Source organism: Anguilla anguilla, chromosome 13 (assembly GCF_013347855.1).
Source record: "Anguilla anguilla isolate fAngAng1 chromosome 13, fAngAng1.pri, whole genome shotgun sequence".
Classification (NCBI taxonomy): Eukaryota; Metazoa; Chordata; class Actinopteri; order Anguilliformes; family Anguillidae; genus Anguilla; species Anguilla anguilla.
In genome coordinates this window covers 2,009,423-2,026,409 of record NC_049213.1, presented here as the reverse complement: position 1 = coordinate 2,026,409, position 16,987 = coordinate 2,009,423, and the positions used below count along the sequence as shown (strand labels likewise).

Sequence of the window (16,987 nt, the reverse complement as noted above, 5' to 3'; positions counted from 1 at the left end):
GTATGAAGCACAATCCCACACTTACCTCAATGCAGGGTATGAAGCACAATCCCACACTTACCTCAGTGCAGGGTATGAAGCACAACCCCACACTTACCTCAATGCAGGGTATGAAGCACAATCCCACACTTACCTCAATGCAGGGTATGAAGCACAACCCCACACTTACCTCAATGCAGGGTATGAAACACAACCCCACACTTACCTCAATGCAGGGTATGAAGCACAACCCCACACTTACCTCAATGCAGGGTATGAAGCACAACCCCACACTTACCTCAATGCAGGGTATGAAGCTGATGCAGAGGACTTGTGATAAATGACAGGACTGACCGAGTCAGGCCTCTCCACAGGAAACGGACAGAGGCGTTTGAAGCGATAGAACGATGGTGTGTAGGCAGTGTAGTACTGTATTCCTACTACACATATTTGGGGTTTACCGGTATTTAGCATTATATCAAGGATGCTCGTCTGTGGCCCATCTGAAACAAAGGGCACTCGTCCAGTCGTAAAACACAGGACACCTAAAACACCAGGTCCCTAAAACACCAGGTAATTCTGTCCAATTGTAACATACAAGAATCTGTCAAACACTTAATCTTAAATTGACATTTCATGCTTCTCCCCCTTTTTGCCCCAATTTACTCTTACAGTAAGGGTGTCTATTTATATAGCGCTTCTCTCACACTCAAAGCACTTTACAGGGATGAGGGGGAAACTCCTCAACTACCACTGACATTTAGCCCCCACCTGGATGAGGCATGGCAGCCATTTCGCACCAGAATGCTCACCACACATCAGCTGAGATAGAGAGGGAGAGAACGATTCTGTAGCCAGCAAAATCAGGGGATGATTAGATGGAGAGAGCTAGCATGGGAATTTAACCAGGACACCGGGGAACCTCCTTGCTCTTTGCTGTAATTGTCATGGGATCTTTAATGACCAGTGAGTCGGGGCCAGAGTTTAATATCTCATCTGAAAGACAGCAACTCCAACAGCACAGTGTCCCCATAACTGCACTAGGGCATTGGGGACTTGTGAGACCAGACAGAAGATCACCCCCTAGTGGCCCACCAACACCACTTCTAGGATCAACCTGCTTTTCCCAGGTGGTCTCCCATCCAAGTACTAACCAAGCCCACACGTGCTTGGCTTCAGCCTTTCGGCAGGAGCAAGGTGCATGCTGGTCAAACATCCACTGAGTGGCACTTCTTACCACACCACCATCTACCAGTCTGGCTCACACAGACACAAGCTGGAGGAAGACTCTTTGCATACAGGTCAACAGGTGGATCATGAGCGCCCAAATCAACCAGTGGGCATCACAAACGCACGAGAGTCATGCCAGCTGCCTGAACCCGTCCGCTCTCTGGACGACACAAGCGCCAAACTGTGTGCCACCCCGCGGGGCTGCCGGCCGCAGCTGGCGCCGGTACAGTCCGGGTTTAAAACCATACCGCGGGGCCCATCCGTACACTACAACAGTGCCTGAAGAGGACGAGCCACCCAGCAGCCCCGTGGATAAGCTGCAGGCTGCACACTGAACCAAAACAGACAGCATACACCTCAGAGCAGGGATAGAAAGGGCAAATAAAGCTACCGAGGAATGTGTGAGGGACAGGGACCGAACAGGAAACCTGTGAACACAAACTCTAAACTGAAATAGGAATTGCACCACAAAAAAAATCGTGTTTACCGTCATCGGTCAAAAAAAAATTAGGGTGTAGATATTTTTTCCCCCAGACTCAGAATCACCACTCTTGATCGGTGGACTGTCTCTGTGTGATGAAACTTCAGTCACTGTAAACAAGGTGATTCATCCATGCAGTCTTTCCACAAAGCTTTTCTGAAACCAAATGGCGCCATCTGGCTGGTCTACACTGGTATTGCAGTTCATTACACTCATTTTGATTCTTGCAAAAGGCACATATGCGCATACTGTCCAGTGTTAATGGACTTACAAGAAAGGAAAAAAACTAGCATAAAGAAAACATTTTTATTTTTTTATTTTTTATAGTAAAAATAGATTAGATACAGGTTGTACATTTGCCATTTTCAATACCTTTACATTTGTGGCTTTTATAAAATCTCTAATTAAAAAGTCAAAACAAGCATATCCTCTCAAGATAAGAAGAGAACTATTTGTGAAATTAAGACTTGCACTCCAACACACTTTCTCCACAAACTAGTATTCCCTTTGTCAAAACTGAAATTTTAATGAGTATCTCCACTTAACTCAGAAAGTCACCAAAAAGCCAAAACAACAATTCTGCAGCCCCCCTATTATTTCTGTTATAATTAACAGTCTAATACTGACCCCTACTGGCCCCTTGGATTTGTGAACACATGAGCAATTACAGATTAGGGCCGGTGTTTAAAGTTCATTTAAATAATACTGTCAGTAAAAGTCAAATTAAAACATGCAAAACTTAGACTCCAAGGTGTCAGCTGATTAAGGCATTTTACTGGAAATGATCTCTTGTAATGACTGCATTTTTAAACTCATTTTATAATCATAACATGACATCAGAGTTTTTGCTAAAACAGAATGAAATGTGTGCCACAAACCAAGCCATCCAATGCACTGGCCCTTGAGTGTCCCCACAGTGAGAAACTCTCACTGACTCACTCTGACCCTCCAGTGTTCCCACTGTGAGAAACGCTCACTGACTCACTCTGACCCTCCAGTGTTCCCACAGTGAGAAACGCTCTCTGACTCACTGGCCCTCCAGTGTTCCCACAGTGAGAAACTCTCACTGACTCACTCTGACCCTCCAGTGTTCCCACAGTGAGAAACGCTCACTGACTCACTCTGACTCACTCTGACCCTCCAGTGTTCCCCACAGTGAGAAACGCTCACTGACTCACTCTGACCCTCCAGTGTTCCCACAGTGAGAAACGCTCACTGACTCACTCTGACTCACTCTGACCCTCCAGTGTTCCCCACAGTGAGAAACGCTCACTGACTCACTCTGACCCTCCAGTGTTCCCACAGTGAGAAACGCTCACTGACTCACTCTGACCCTCCAGTGTTCCCCACTGTGAGAAACGTTCTCTGACTCACTCTGACCCTCCAGTGTTCCCACTGTGAGAAACGCTCACTGACTCACTCTGGCCCTCCAGTGTTCCCACTGTGAGAAACGCTCACTGACTCACTCTGACCCTCCAGTGTTCCCACAGTGAGAAACGCTCACTGACTCACACTGACCCTCCAGTGTTCCCCACAGTGAGAAACGCTCACTGACTCACTCTGGCCCTCCAGTGTTCCCCACTGTGAGAAACGCTCACTGACTCACCCGAGCAGCTTTATTATCGGAACTTCACTGAATAATTATCGGTGGACGTGTGTGTAAGAAAATTTGAAATGCTAAAATATAAAAGAGCAGTTTTTTTCTTTTTAACACTTCTGTTCTGACGTGAAAATGTGCTGTAAAATCCTGAGATGTCCAACGGCCGCTGTATAGCGATATGGCGGTGTGGCGCACCACGGCTGCAAACAGGGAACCACGTAGCAGGAGAAGGCGGGGACCGGAGGAGCCAAAATGGGGCGTAGCTTCAGCTACAGGAAGTGACACGTCTCGCTCATCCGACGGCACTGAACGGCAATCGGAAACCAGCGGCGTTACGTGCGTGCGCTCGGTTCATGGCGGACAGACACCCCTCTCTTCAGCACGGCCCATCACACCTAGTCCTGGAGAGTCCATCATCTTCATCAGCGACCAGTTTAGACCCAAAAATCCAGGCGAGGCGCATGCTTTACCCAGCAGTCCCTGGGCTCTTGAGCACGTGTCGGTGAGGGCCAGAGCTCGCGCTGGACGATCGAGGCTCGCGAACGCCGTGTTTCCCGCCAGTCGCGCGCTTCCCCTACCGCGAAGCGGGCGGACCGCGGGCGCCAGAAAGCGGAGACTGTCACACACCGTGGGTCCCACAGAAAGCGGTTCACAAACACATTTTAATGAAACTCAAAGAAATATATATTACGTGTACATTCACTTTCCCCCCCCCCCCCCCACCGCTGGAGACCTTCTGCTCAAACGCTGACAAAGCCACTCATAATGTCATAAAAAACTAAGCCTTTTTTTGTTTTTAAGAAACGCTATAATACAGGTGCGCCGGGGTCCGCGCGTGCTGGGGCTGGCCCGTGTGGGGGGGGGCTGCTCCCAAAAAGCCCCAGCGGCCCCCGCGCCTGGGGATGGGGGGGGGGTGGAGCCGTCCCGCGCGCACGCCTCCCTCTCAGACCCCCGCGTGTTCCGTGCGCGTGGGTGCGCGTCGCTCTCTGCCTTCCCACCCGCTCAAGATGCTAATGTCAGTTCCGCTTCCGCCCGGAGCGTCAGCCCGCAGGACCCTCTGCCCCCCCCCCCCCTCCCTCCTGGGGAAGCGGGGTCTCGGGGGTCCCCCGTGTCGTCCTGGTTACGCCCGCTCCTGTTCACTCGTTCAGGGACAGGATGATGTCGTCCTCCAGGTCCGAGTTGTCTGAACTGTCTGCTGCAAAGACAAAAACAAATCATTTCCCTGCGTTCCCACCAGTGTGCATGAGTGCAACCAGTCTACACTCCCTCACTCGCGCTCTCTCTAGTATCTCACACTCACTCACTATCTTTAAATAAACATTCAGCCCTTTCATTCAATAACATGGATTTACTGTCTTGAGACCAGTGTTCCAGCTACAGCCCATGATTATTTTTAGGGTTGCATTGATACATGGGTTGACTATGAGAATTGACTTGCTGTTTGCATCACTGGCTGCAATCGGGACATCAGCCAATAAGATAAATTTTGTTGGTGGCAGTGCACAGATCATGCTAAACACCTCAGGTTTACCAAAGTCAACTGTTTGGAACATCATGAAGAAGAAAGAGCACTGGTGAGCTCAGTAATCGCAAAGGGGCTGGTAGGCCCAGGAAGAGCTCTACAGTTCATGACTGAAGAATTCTCACAATAATAGAGACACACCTGTCGGACAGAACATAAACACTCTTCGGGGGCAGGCGTGGATGTGTCAGTGACTACTGTCTGGAGAAGACTTGAACAGAACAGCAGAGGCAACACCACGATGCAAACCGCTAGTTAACCCCAAAAACGAGACGGTCAGGTTTAAGTTTGCCGAGAAGTACCTAAAAGAGCCAAAAAGAGTTCTGGAACAAGGACTTGTGGATGAGATGAAAATTCACTTGCATCAGTGATGGCAAGAGCCAAGTGTGGAGGCCGAAGGAAACTGCCCAAGACCCAAAGCACGCAACCCCCCTTATCTGTGAAACACGGTGGGGGTGGAAGTTTGGGCATGCATAGCAGCTACATGAGCTGGCTCACTCGTCTTACATTATTGTTGCTGAAACTGCTGGTAGCAGCAGGAGAATGAATAGGACAAGTGTTTGGGGACTCTTCTTCATTATGGTGAGGTCTTTCTTGGACTACCAGGCCCTTTGCGATTACTGAGCTCCCCAGTCCTCTCTTTCTTCTTAATGGTGGTCCAAACAGTTGATTTTGATAAGCCTAAGGTTTGGCTTATGTGTCTATTTTCTACCAAATTTCTCAGCCGCTTCCTTGACTTCTCATTGGCACAACACTGGTCCTCATGTTGACAAATGCCAATAACAGACCCCAAAGGCAATCAACATCATGACTAGATACCGGAAGCTCACTGGTACTTGCACTGAAGAAGCAATTGAGCACATCTGGCTAATCAGAAACACCTGCGAAGCCATTGGTACAAAACATTATGGCACCCTGAAATGGGGGACCATGTTTAAAAAGTGCTGTTATTTCTACAGGGTGAAACCAAAGTGTACAAAAATACCCATTAATAAAACTTTAACCACATATGAATTGTTTGCTTACAAATCTAAAATTATAGAGTACAGAGCCAAATCAAGAAAAAATATGGCTTTGTCCTAGATGCTGGAGCTCACTGTATACTCAAAACGTAGTTAAGTGATAACTATGGACATCAAGCTGGCACTGTTGCAAGTATGTTTGGCTTGCTAGCTCTTACAAATTTCCAGCTTATTTGAGTCAGAATTAATTTAGAACAGCGATCAAACTTTTTAAAGTGCTACCTCATAGCTACTTCAATGCAAACGTCCCAGTCAATCAGAACTGAGTATTCAGTCATTGTATATTGATTTTGTGGACACACACCATTTGTGAGCTGAGAATAAAATTCTGTGTGTCATATCTGACACTGACTGTCTGTGTTTCTTGACAGAACAGGCTAAGCACTAAGACGCTTTTATAATGGAAAAACTTGATGTGTGTTATGTGTATTCGCAAGACGCTTTCTAAAAAACAGATTCGTCCCCATCTTTGGAACTTTGGAATCAAGCACATTATGCAATCCACTCGATCTGTGAAATTACTGAAAATTACCATCCCCAGTATTGGCCAATTGTGTTGTTTACACGAGGGTATTGGCCCAGAATGTTTTTTTACATCGGTGCATCCCTAACTATTTTACAACACACAGAGTACTACAGGGCAGTCAGTGCCTATTTTATACCCTACAGACCACACAGTACTACAGGATGACCAGTGACTATTTTACACTCTACAGGCTACACACGGTACTACAGGAGAGTCAGTGACTATTCTATACCCTACAGACTACAAAGTACTACAGGGCAGCCATGGACTATTTACACCCTGCAGGCCACACAGTACTACAGGAGAGTCAGTGACTATTCTATACCCTACAGACCACACAGTACTACAGGATAGCCAGTGACTATTTTACAACACACAGACTACAGAGTACTACAGGGCAGCCAGTGACTATTTGACACCCTGCAGGCCACACAGTACTACAGGAGAGTCAGTGACTATTCTATACCCTGCAGGCCACACAGTACTACAGGAGAGTCAGTGACTATTCTATACCCTACAGGCCACATAGTACTACAGGAGAGTCAGTGACGATTCTATACCCTACAGACTACATAGTAGTACATATACCCGACAGGCCACACAGTACTACAGGAGAGTCAGTGACTATTCTCACACCTTAGAGTTCCTGTTCTTAAAACAACTTGGATGCATTCCAACACAGAACACCTGATATTACATCACACTTGCAGCTAACATTTTTACATTATATGTTTTTACACATGTGGACATTTCCTGAGGCAATTCAGCTTTAGTTCTTTGCTCAAATTGAACCCGTAACCTCTTTGATTCAAGCCCAGTTCCTTCACCATTATAGTTCTGCTGACCCCCCCAAAAGTACACATTTCTGCAGACACCCCATCTGCAGCCTGTACTCACTGTTCTCCAGGATGAGCTCATTGTCGTCGTTGTCGTCGGAATCATCGTCGTCATCATCGTCGTCGTCATCGTCGTCCTCCTCTTCCTCGCCATCAGCCTCCAGCAGGCGGGCCACCTCTTCGTCGTCGGAGGGGGAGAAGTCGTGCTCGCCGTCCTCCTCCTCTTCCTCGCCTCCGTTCTCGTTCTCCAGCTCAGCCAGGAGGGGGTCCGTGTCCATGTCGTCAAGGTCATCGTCCGAGTCGTCGTCGTCTTCGTCGTCCTCATCATCCTGGTCCTCGTCGTCCTGCCGGAGATGAGGGGGGCCACAGTCACAACGGTGTTGAATAACAACGGGGCTTCTACGCTCTGAACCCAACACCTCAAATTTATGAGCTAATGCCCAGGGCCCATTCTGTCCAGTTAATCTGCCTTCCCTAATCACTCCGTATGGCGAACTGGCTGTAATAACATTAATAACGAGCTTTCAATGTGTCCGGTGGGAACGTGATGTCATAAGAGAACAGCGAATGGGACGCAGGGCCTGAGTATCTAGAGGGCCTGAAGAGTCTGCGCTATGACCGTCACTGTCACCTGATCTTCCTCGTCCTCCTCCTCCTCGGCCAGGCGCTGCCGCCCCACCTCGTACAGGCGGCACACCGTGTCCATGTTGATGGAGTCCTGGTTCTGTACAGAAAGACAGAGAGAGCGAGAGAGTGAGAGGGAGAGAGAGAGAGAGAGAGGGGGAGAGAGAGACAGAGTGAGAGAGCGATCCCAGTCTATGGGGCCCATCTAAACACAGGAACAAAGCCTTAACAGATACTAGACCGTGGGGCCCATCCACACACTGGAACAGAGCCTTAACAGATACCAGACCATAGGACCCATCCACACAGTGGAACAGGGCCTTAACAGATACCAGACCAAGGGGCCCATCAACACACTGGAACAGTGCGTTAACAGATACCAGACCATGGGGCCCATCCACACACTGGAACAGAACCTTAACAGATACTGGACTATAAGGCCCATCCATGCACTAGAACAGAGCCTTAAGAGGAGGATCCATCCAGCAGCTTAATTAGAACACATGTTCCAGCTATAGTTACTGTCCCTGCTGAAAGAACAGATAAACCTTACCTCAATAACTGCCAGGTAGCAGTCTTTGGTGTCTGTGCAGAGATCGAAGATGTTCCGTTTTACATCGATTGTAGCTGCGGGTGGGAAAACAGAAGATGCCTCATGCACGTTTCCTAAAGTGAAGCCAACATGACTAACCTGGGTCTTAAATACTGATCGAGGCTTATGCGCTCCTGGATTTCAGCAAACCTGTGCCACTTCCTGCCATATGACCACCAGGTCTGATGAGGGCGTTTAGGCTTGACTTCATGTAGAGCGCCGCCCTACTGGTGACATAGTGGGTTACACAGCCAGACCTCACGTATGGGGGCTGCTCCAATGTGAACTGACCAGTGGTGAGTTACTTCCATCCTGATATCAGGAATTCACCTTGTTCCATTTTAGCTTTTAGTCGATTAGCTGAATTAGATAGTTTAGCACGGGGCCAGAATGCTAGCCTGAGCCCCCACCAGTCCTCCCTGGAGAAGACAAGACAGCAGACTGCCCTCACCGATGGGTTTGTAGTCCGTGGCATCGAAGGTCCTGAAGGAGGAGCCAAACGGACTCTTCATCTGCTGATCCATTATGTCGTCCTCATCGTCGGCCTGCAACATGGCTGGGAGCAGGAAAGCCACCACAGTTTACCGCTGTTCAGAGGTTTCTGCCATCGGCTGGACATGCCTTACTCATTCAGACCCAACTCTGCACTGAGCACGTCATGCCTAAATCATCACTGGCACTGGCTTCCTGGTTCAGAATCTGATCTGGCATCAGCAACCCATACCTTCACCATTTAAGACTGAACTCTGGCATCAGCAACTCACGCCTTTGTTACAAGCTGTGCCAATTTGTTCTCACTGGAAAAACTACACCACAGACAGGTCTTCAAAACAAATTCACCTTGTATTCCAGACAGCCAGCACCTTAAAGAATCAATATCAGTGACCTTAGCATGAAGACTACGGCTGCCCAACCCTGTTCCTGGAGATCTACCATCCTGTAGGCTTATTTGGCATACCGACTCTACTAATTAGCCTCTCAACGAGCTCTCTAGCTGTTGAATAATGTGTCCTTTGTTAGGGTTGGAGTGAAAACCACCAGTGCAGTGCATCTCCAGGAACAGGGTTGGGCAGCCCTGCTCAACACCAATAATAGGTCCCGCTGCCCACATCCACCCCTGGGCCTTACCTCCATAAATGACGGTGCCATTGTTGTTGAAGACCATCCTGCACTGGTCCAGGGCAGGCACGGTGTGGAGGAGATGATAGGTTCGCAGGTCCCACTGACACTCTAACTAAGGAATGCAACAAATTGCAGCACAGAATGAGCAGCACCAGTAATGTGAACTGGAACCAATCAAATACTAGAACATTCACACTGGAACCAATCAAACAACAGCACATTCAGAACATTCACACTGGAACCAATCAAACAATAGGACCATTTATGCTGGGACCAATCAAACACCAGGACCATTTATGCTGGGACCAATCAAAAAATCAACATTCACACTGGGACCAATGAACAATATCGTGCAAGTTGGATGCAGAAAGATATCTCTGCCGCTTGACTCCCAATGACGAGTTTATGACACTGTAACCCCCTGACCCCTAATGATTAGTCTATGATACCGACTAACCACATGATCCTGAACAATTAGTTCACACTGCAACCCTTTGATTAGCTTGATCTCTCATGACTAGTCAAACAGCAGTGATGGCACACTCTCGATAGCACATCTAACTTGGCCCCCAATGAACCGCTAGTTTAAGGCAGGATACGATCTCCGTGTTGATGATGACTTCCAGCCCGTTGGGGTGGAAGACGCCGCTGATGTTCATGTTGAACTTGTCAAACTTGTGTATGGCCTGGGCGGAGCGCACGTCCCACATCACCCCGTCGTTCAGCACCAGGTCGTCCGTGGGGTTAAAGGTCGCGCAGTTCCGCTTGTAGTTGTTGGCCAGGCCGGGGTTGTTGAGGGTGAGGGTCTTCTGGCCCGTCTGGATGTCATATATCTGGAAAAGTATGCAAATAAAGCACACTATAATACTAACTTTGGAAAAGCAACGCAGCAAAGCGCATACACTTGGCCTTATCCAAACACAAACGTTATTGTGTAGACAGAATTAGCTGATCAGAAATGTGGAAGATCTGAAAAAGGAGTTTACACAACTAAAATCACAGCGGGGAAGACTCACGTGAGCTATGTGCTCCTTGGTCCCGATGACCCTGTCCTGCGACAGTTTGCTGAACTCCACGTAATGGTCGTCTAAAAAGGAATGCCTGAGAAAGGAGAGAAAACCGCTCATCACAGAACTGTTTTCAGTGGGACAGAGCACTGAATAGAAGAACGTTCCTGAGCCTCGAAACGATGAAGCTGGGAAACGGGACTCCTTGTGTTCCTCATGCAGAGGGGGCACAGAGGGGTCCAGGCGGTGTGGGGGTGGGAGTGGTGGTTATGGCAGTGGGGTCCAGGCAGTGTGTGTGGGGGGGGGGGGTGATTTTAGGCAGTCAGGGGTCCAGGCAGAGTGTGTGGGGGGGGGGGGAGGTGGTATTAGGCAGACAGGGGTCCAGGCAGTGTGTGTGGGGGGGAGCGGGGGTTGGTTTTAGGCAGTCAGGGGTCCAGGCAGAGTGTGTGGGGGGGGGGGAGGTGGTATTAGGCAGACAGGGGTCCAGGCAGAGTGTGTGGGGGGTGGGGGGGTGGTTTTAGGCAGACAGGGGTCCAGACAGTGTGTGTGTGGGGGGGGGGGTGATTTTAGGCAGTCAGGGGTCCAGGCAGTGTGTGGGGTAATTTTAGGCAGTCAGGGGTCCGGGACGCCGCACTCACTTCATGATGAAGACGGACTGCATGCCCCACAGGGCGGACAGCGGGTAGCTCCACGAGGCCGAGGTCAGCAGCAGGGAGCCGTCCTGGGTCAGAGAGGGGGAGGAGTCAAAACACAGCTACATCCAATCAGAGGGAGGAGTCAAAACACAGGGCTACATCAGAGAGAGGGAGGAGTCAACCACACAGCTACATCCAATCAGAGGGAGGAGTCAAAACACAGGGCTACATCCAATAAGAGGGAGGAGTCAAAACACAGGGCTACATCAGAGAGAGGGAGGAGTCAAACACACAGCTACATCCAATCAGATGGAGGAGTCAAAACACAGGGCTACATTAGAGAGGGAGGAGTCAAACACACAGCTACATCCAATCAGAGGGAGGAGTCAAACACACAGCTACATCCAATCAGAGGGAGGAGTCAAAACACACAGCTACATCCAATCAGAGGGAGGAGTCAAAACACAAGGCTACGTCAGAGAGAGGGAGGAGTCAAAACACACTGCCACATCCAATCAGAGGGAGGAGTCAAACCACAGGGCTACGTCAGAGAGAGGGAGGAGTCAAACACACAGCTACATCCAATCAGAGGGAGGAATCAAAACACAGGGCTACATCAGAGAGGGAGGAGTCAAACACACAGCTACATCCAATCAGAGGGAGGAGTCAAACACACAGCTACATCCAATCAGAGGGAGGAGTCAAAACACAAGGCTACGTCAGAGAGAGGGAGGAGTCAAAACACACTGCCACGTCCAATCAGAGGGCGGAGTCAAACACACGGCTACGTCCAATCAAGTGCTGCAAAGCCACACCCGCCAAAGATGGGATCGCGGTTCACCGCTTTCAAAGCAAGAACGCAATCTTAGAAACTAAGGAAACGCCACCGCTCACAAATTTTCATGTTCAGACATTTTGAGCGCTTGCCTTGCAAATTCAGCACAACCTGTCTGTATGGGGTCACTGAGGGTTGGGCAGCCCTGAGAACCACAGTGCTGCGGGTTCTTCGCTGTTTCTCAGCTGTTAAATTGCCCCACCTGATTTTTTGGGTCGGTACTGGGTGCTGGTTTTAAGGTGAAAACAAAAACCAGCAGACCCTGCGGCTCTCCAGGACCAGGGCTGGGGACCCCAGCAAACCCTGTGTCTCTCCAGGACCAGGGCAGGGGACCCCAGCAGGCCCTGTGTCTCTCCAGGACCAGGGCTGGGGACCCCAGCAGACCCTGTGACTCTCCAGGACCAGGGCTGGGGACCCCAGCAGACCCTGAGACTCTCCAGGACCAGGGCTGGGGACCCCAGCAGACCCTGTGGCTCTCCAGGACCAGGGCTGGGGACCCCAGCAGACCCTGCAGCACTCCAGGACCAGGGCTGGGGACCCCAGCAGACCCTGCAGCACTCCAGGACCAGAGCTGGGGACCCCAGCAGACCCTGTGGCTCTCTGGGACCAGGGCTGGGGACCCCAGCAGACCCTGTGGCTCTCCAGGACCAGGGCCGGGGACCCCAGCAGACCCTGCGGTAGTGTAAGAGCGAGGAGAGGGAGGGAGAAGGCGGAGCCTAACCCGAGACAGCTTTGGGGGGGGCAGTGTAAGAGCGGGGAGAGGAAGAGGGGGCGGAGCCTAACCCGAGACGGCTTTGGGGGGGGCAGTGTAAGAGCGGGGAGAGGAAGAGGGGGCGGAGCCTAACCCGAGACGGCTTTGGGGGGGGCAGTGTAAGAGCGGGGAGAGGAGAGAGGAAGAGGGGGCGGAGCCTAACCCGAGACGGCTCCAGGTGCGTGATGGCGGAGTTGTGGCAGCTGTAGCTGGCCTCCTCCTGGCCGGTGAAGATGTTGTACAGCTTGAGCAGACCCGTGCAGGTGCCCAGCATGAGGAAGCGCTCCCGAGCCGAGAACGCGCAGCACATGAACCCGCTCTCGTCCTCCTCCGCCTCGCGGAACAGCGAGATGGGCCGGAACCTGGGGGGGGGGGAGAAAATGCACGTTTACAATGGGAGCACCGTAGAACCCTGTGAAATTCTCTCACGCGTGCCCGAGGGACAGGCAGCGGCAGGTACAGCAGTTGTCACAAATTTTCTACATCGTAAAATAATGATAAAACTGAGGCGAAACGTGAGGTGCAGCCTGTAGGGCAGCGGACTCTGGGCCATTCGCGATTCCTCCTGTTAGCGTGGGTTCGATCTCCACTACGGTTCCTTGTCTACCTGTTTCCCTCTCTGCTTTCTATCGGTCTGAATAAAGGCAGTAACACTAAAGGACAGCAGCCTCTCCCCTTTTATTAAAAAAAGTATATATTGACCGTAAACAGAACGGCCATTTTGACATTCAATAATGTCAAAACAGAGTCAACAAACTGACATCCTGTGCAGGAGCCCTGCGGGAATAGGGGGTCATTCCTGAATCAGATTCCTGGAGATTACTGACAACTTTAAAAGAAACATTTTTACCAAATTCTTTCATGCAATTATACATTTTGCTTATAAAAAAATTTGCCCGGGATCTACTGGGATGCTTTCGAATGTCATTCACATCTAAAAAGGAGAAGTGTGGTCTTGTGCCAATCACAGTTTGAACAATCACATTTTCAGGCTGTGTGTACATTCTGTGTACAGGTCCTGCATTGCGTGCAGTTACACATCCCTGCCTGTAGATGTCAGTGTGGCCCGTCCGGCCGGAGAGGGCTGCGGTTACCTGCTGAATATGAGGTGTCGGTCGAAGCAGCCCCCGTCCACGCCCCCGTACTTGGGGAAGAGCACGCGGCGGGTGAGGCGGGAGGTGAAGCTGGTGGGGGCCTGGCGCCGCTGCTTGGACTCGGGGCACTGGTGCGGGGTGAAGAGGGAGAAGGGCGGGCAGGTGGCCACCGGGTTCTTGCAGCGGGCGTGCTGCTCGCGCAGGTACTCGGTGATGATGCCGTCGAGCGCGGGCGGCGAGGGCAGGTGGCGGTCCAGCTGCTTCTTCATGGCGGGGCTCTGGATGAAGGCGCCGTGGTCCGACTTCTGCCGGAGGACGCGCGGCCGCTTCCCGCTGTGCCCGCAGGGGGGGGGCGGGGGCCGCTCCCGCGTGAACATGATGCGCCCGATCAGCGGCGAGCCGTGCGGGGGGGCCCCCGCCATCGGCGTGGGGGGAGGAGGCGGGGCCGGGGGCGGGGCCTGCGCGGCCAGGGGGCGGGGCTGGGCGTGGCCCAGCGGGGACAGCGTGTGCGCCCCGCCCAGGCGAGCCGCCACCCCGTTGGCCAGCCGGGGGGTGCGGGGGAGCACCGCCCCGGGGGAGCCGGCGGGCACCACCACGACGGCGGCGGCGGCGAAGGGCGGCGAGGGGGCGTGGCAGAGGTGGGCCATGGGCAGGTCGGCCTCCTTGGTGAGCGCGTTGGCCGTGTCCTGCAGCCCCTTGGACACCAGGTGGTTGCGGATGAGCAGCAGCAGCTCCTTCTCGGGGAAGGAGATGCGGGACTGCGCCACCACGTTGGCGCGCTGCAGCCGCGCCAGCGACACGTCGGTGCCCACCAGCAGCGGCTTGCCCGACACGCGCTCGATCAGCTCGGCGGCGTAGCGGCAGAACTTGACGTGCTCGCTGCGCTTGTCCTGCAGCAGCGGCTCCTTCATCAGCTGCTGGATCTGCCCGCTGCTGAAGAGCGGCAGCTTGCTGATGATCTGCCGCACCGCCCCGCTGCGCGACAGCCCCACCAGCGCCTTGCAGGCCAGCGCCCGGATCTGGTCGGCGTCCGTGATGGGCATCTTGACCGTCAGCAGCGACAGCAGCACCTTGATGCCGTTGTTGGACTGCACCACGTTCCACATCTTGGTGAGGACGTTCTCGCCGGCCTTGGCGGGCTGCGGCACCCTGCGGCGGGGCGTCCCGGCGATGAACTTGCCGATGCTGGAGACGCGCTTGTCCGGCGCGCACACGCAGTTGATCACCACCTGCAGCGCCGACTTCTGGATCTCCGCGTCGTTGACGAACACCTCGCCTTCCGCCACGCCCAAGATGATGCTCATTCCTGCCCAGGAGAGAACAACCCACGAGCAGAACGGATTTAAACAAACATGCATCATTCCCTGATGACCTGCGTCACTGCTGCTATTAATATCATCTGCATGATTATCTATATCACACACACACAGCTCCTGCCTATTATACAGGTGTGTACGCAAGTCCTGACCACATGCTCTTAAACGTAAACATGGTGTTGGTCTGGACTTTGGTTCTTGACCCTCTAAGACTTGGTCTGGGACTGGGTCTTGGCATATGATCTTGGGGCAAGACCGTGGTCTCAGACAAGGCCAAGTTCACTCTCTCCAGCATGCACAAGATAATAATCACTCCACTCCATTGTTAGTTTCTGTCATAATGTTGCTGCTGCAGAGAATTCTCTGATCTCTGAAGTTTGCTGTGCATTGGACCCGACTACCCCATGGCTGCCTAGTAACAGTGATAGACAACCACTGTTCACCTAATAGCAAACATAATTCAATTAAAGTCTACTATCCCAACATCTAGCCCAATACAATAAGGAATTACCCATGAAGATTACCATAGCTAGCTAATTATTTTTACCAAAGCTAACTTAAAAGCAAAACAAAGAGGCTGGTAATATTCAAAATGTCTACTCTATCAATAAATTGTAGCTTTCTGTTCTTAGCATTCTTACTGATAGTTTAGTGAAGTTAGCAGTCTAAATATTACAAGTCTTTTATCTGAAAACTGGCTTGCTAGATCAACCTACTTCTTCAATGCAAGCGAACTGTAAAATTGCTAGGCATATTACTCATATCAGAATAGCTTCATGCAATATACATTATGTTTCCCGAAGATAGGACTTTTGTTGTCAGTTTATGGAGCTGGTCACTGTGACATTCACAACAAACTTTGAAAAGAATTACAAATTTAAAAAGTCATGCAAACTTGTCAATGTCCATGATAGTGGTCACAGTTGTAAGATACTTAACGTCATGTTTCACAACCAAAAACACACACTTCCTGTTATCTTCAACTGTGTTGGCTACCTGAACATGGTTGGGCGGTCACCTGATTTGCATAAATACTTAAGTGAATCGGTTTTTAATATGCAGTAGGGTGGATAGCACTCTTCGCTGGTCTGCACCAAGCAGCACAAATTGCAAGTGAATCTTTTGAAACGGCACTGAACAGTCTGACACAATGAAGGATCAGCGCAATACTCTGCGACATTCCAGTCTTACAGTTTCTTAGATTGGCTTTTATTATGAAGTAAATTCGGTTAGACGCCTCCCCATCCCAAAACATTCACACCGATAATGATGCTGAGAAAAGTGAACTCATTAATCTGCAGCTGTGCGCGATTCCAGTCATCTCCCCAAACGCTGGCAGTGATCAATCACTGATGGACGCTCTAACTAAATGATTATCATCTAAAATTACTATAGCGACTAATCACCGTGCCAAAATTCTAATCATCTCGCATGATCAGATTAACTTTTTGATCCCTAATACATAACCATTTCATTTAGAATTTCAGAAAACAACATCAAGTGGGTAATCAGGGAGGACTGGCAGTAAAATAACTGCAAAAATTAATCATACAAAAATAGAATTTGTTTTTTTTTCCCTCCCTCAACAGACGTGTCTATGAAGCAAAACCAACTGCTCTTTCACGCTTCATCAAACAGAAGCCATTCTTGCGGAAACATTTACATCGACTGAAGAGAAAAAGGCTGCCAGGTCTAATTTGTAAAACGTGCACGTTTCATCTTCTGCTGATGAAAATGTCGTTATTAATTCAACAAGATCAGATTTGCACCCCAAACTGTGCTCACATGGTGCGCTGAATTATTCAAAAGCCAGGA

General features: G+C 50.7%; 1 protein-coding gene across 4 annotated transcripts in view; it reads right to left on the bottom strand.

Moving 5' to 3' along the window:
• Positions 1–1,982: 1,982 nt before the first annotated feature.
• Positions 1,983–16,987, bottom strand: part of LOC118211445 (DDB1- and CUL4-associated factor 1-like) — a 39,578-nt gene continuing 24,573 nt past the window's right edge. For 3 of the 4 annotated variants that reach the window (XM_035388644.1, XM_035388646.1, XM_035388647.1), the window contains exons 14-24: positions 13,857–15,162; positions 12,926–13,124; positions 11,180–11,262; positions 10,551–10,635; positions 10,134–10,367; positions 9,541–9,634; positions 8,864–8,968; positions 8,374–8,447; positions 7,828–7,920; positions 7,258–7,540; positions 1,983–4,485 (exon numbers count right to left, since the gene is read on the bottom strand). In XM_035388644.1, the coding sequence (XP_035244535.1) occupies positions 4,427–4,485; positions 7,258–7,540; positions 7,828–7,920; positions 8,374–8,447; positions 8,864–8,968; positions 9,541–9,634; positions 10,134–10,367; positions 10,551–10,635; positions 11,180–11,262; positions 12,926–13,124; positions 13,857–15,162 (2,615 nt within the window). In that variant the 3' untranslated portion in view covers positions 1,983–4,426. The remainder of the gene's footprint in view (positions 4,486–7,257; positions 7,541–7,827; positions 7,921–8,373; positions 8,448–8,863; positions 8,969–9,540; positions 9,635–10,133; positions 10,368–10,550; positions 10,636–11,179; positions 11,263–12,925; positions 13,125–13,856; positions 15,163–16,987) is intronic. The other variant, XM_035388645.1, reaches the window with a different exon arrangement.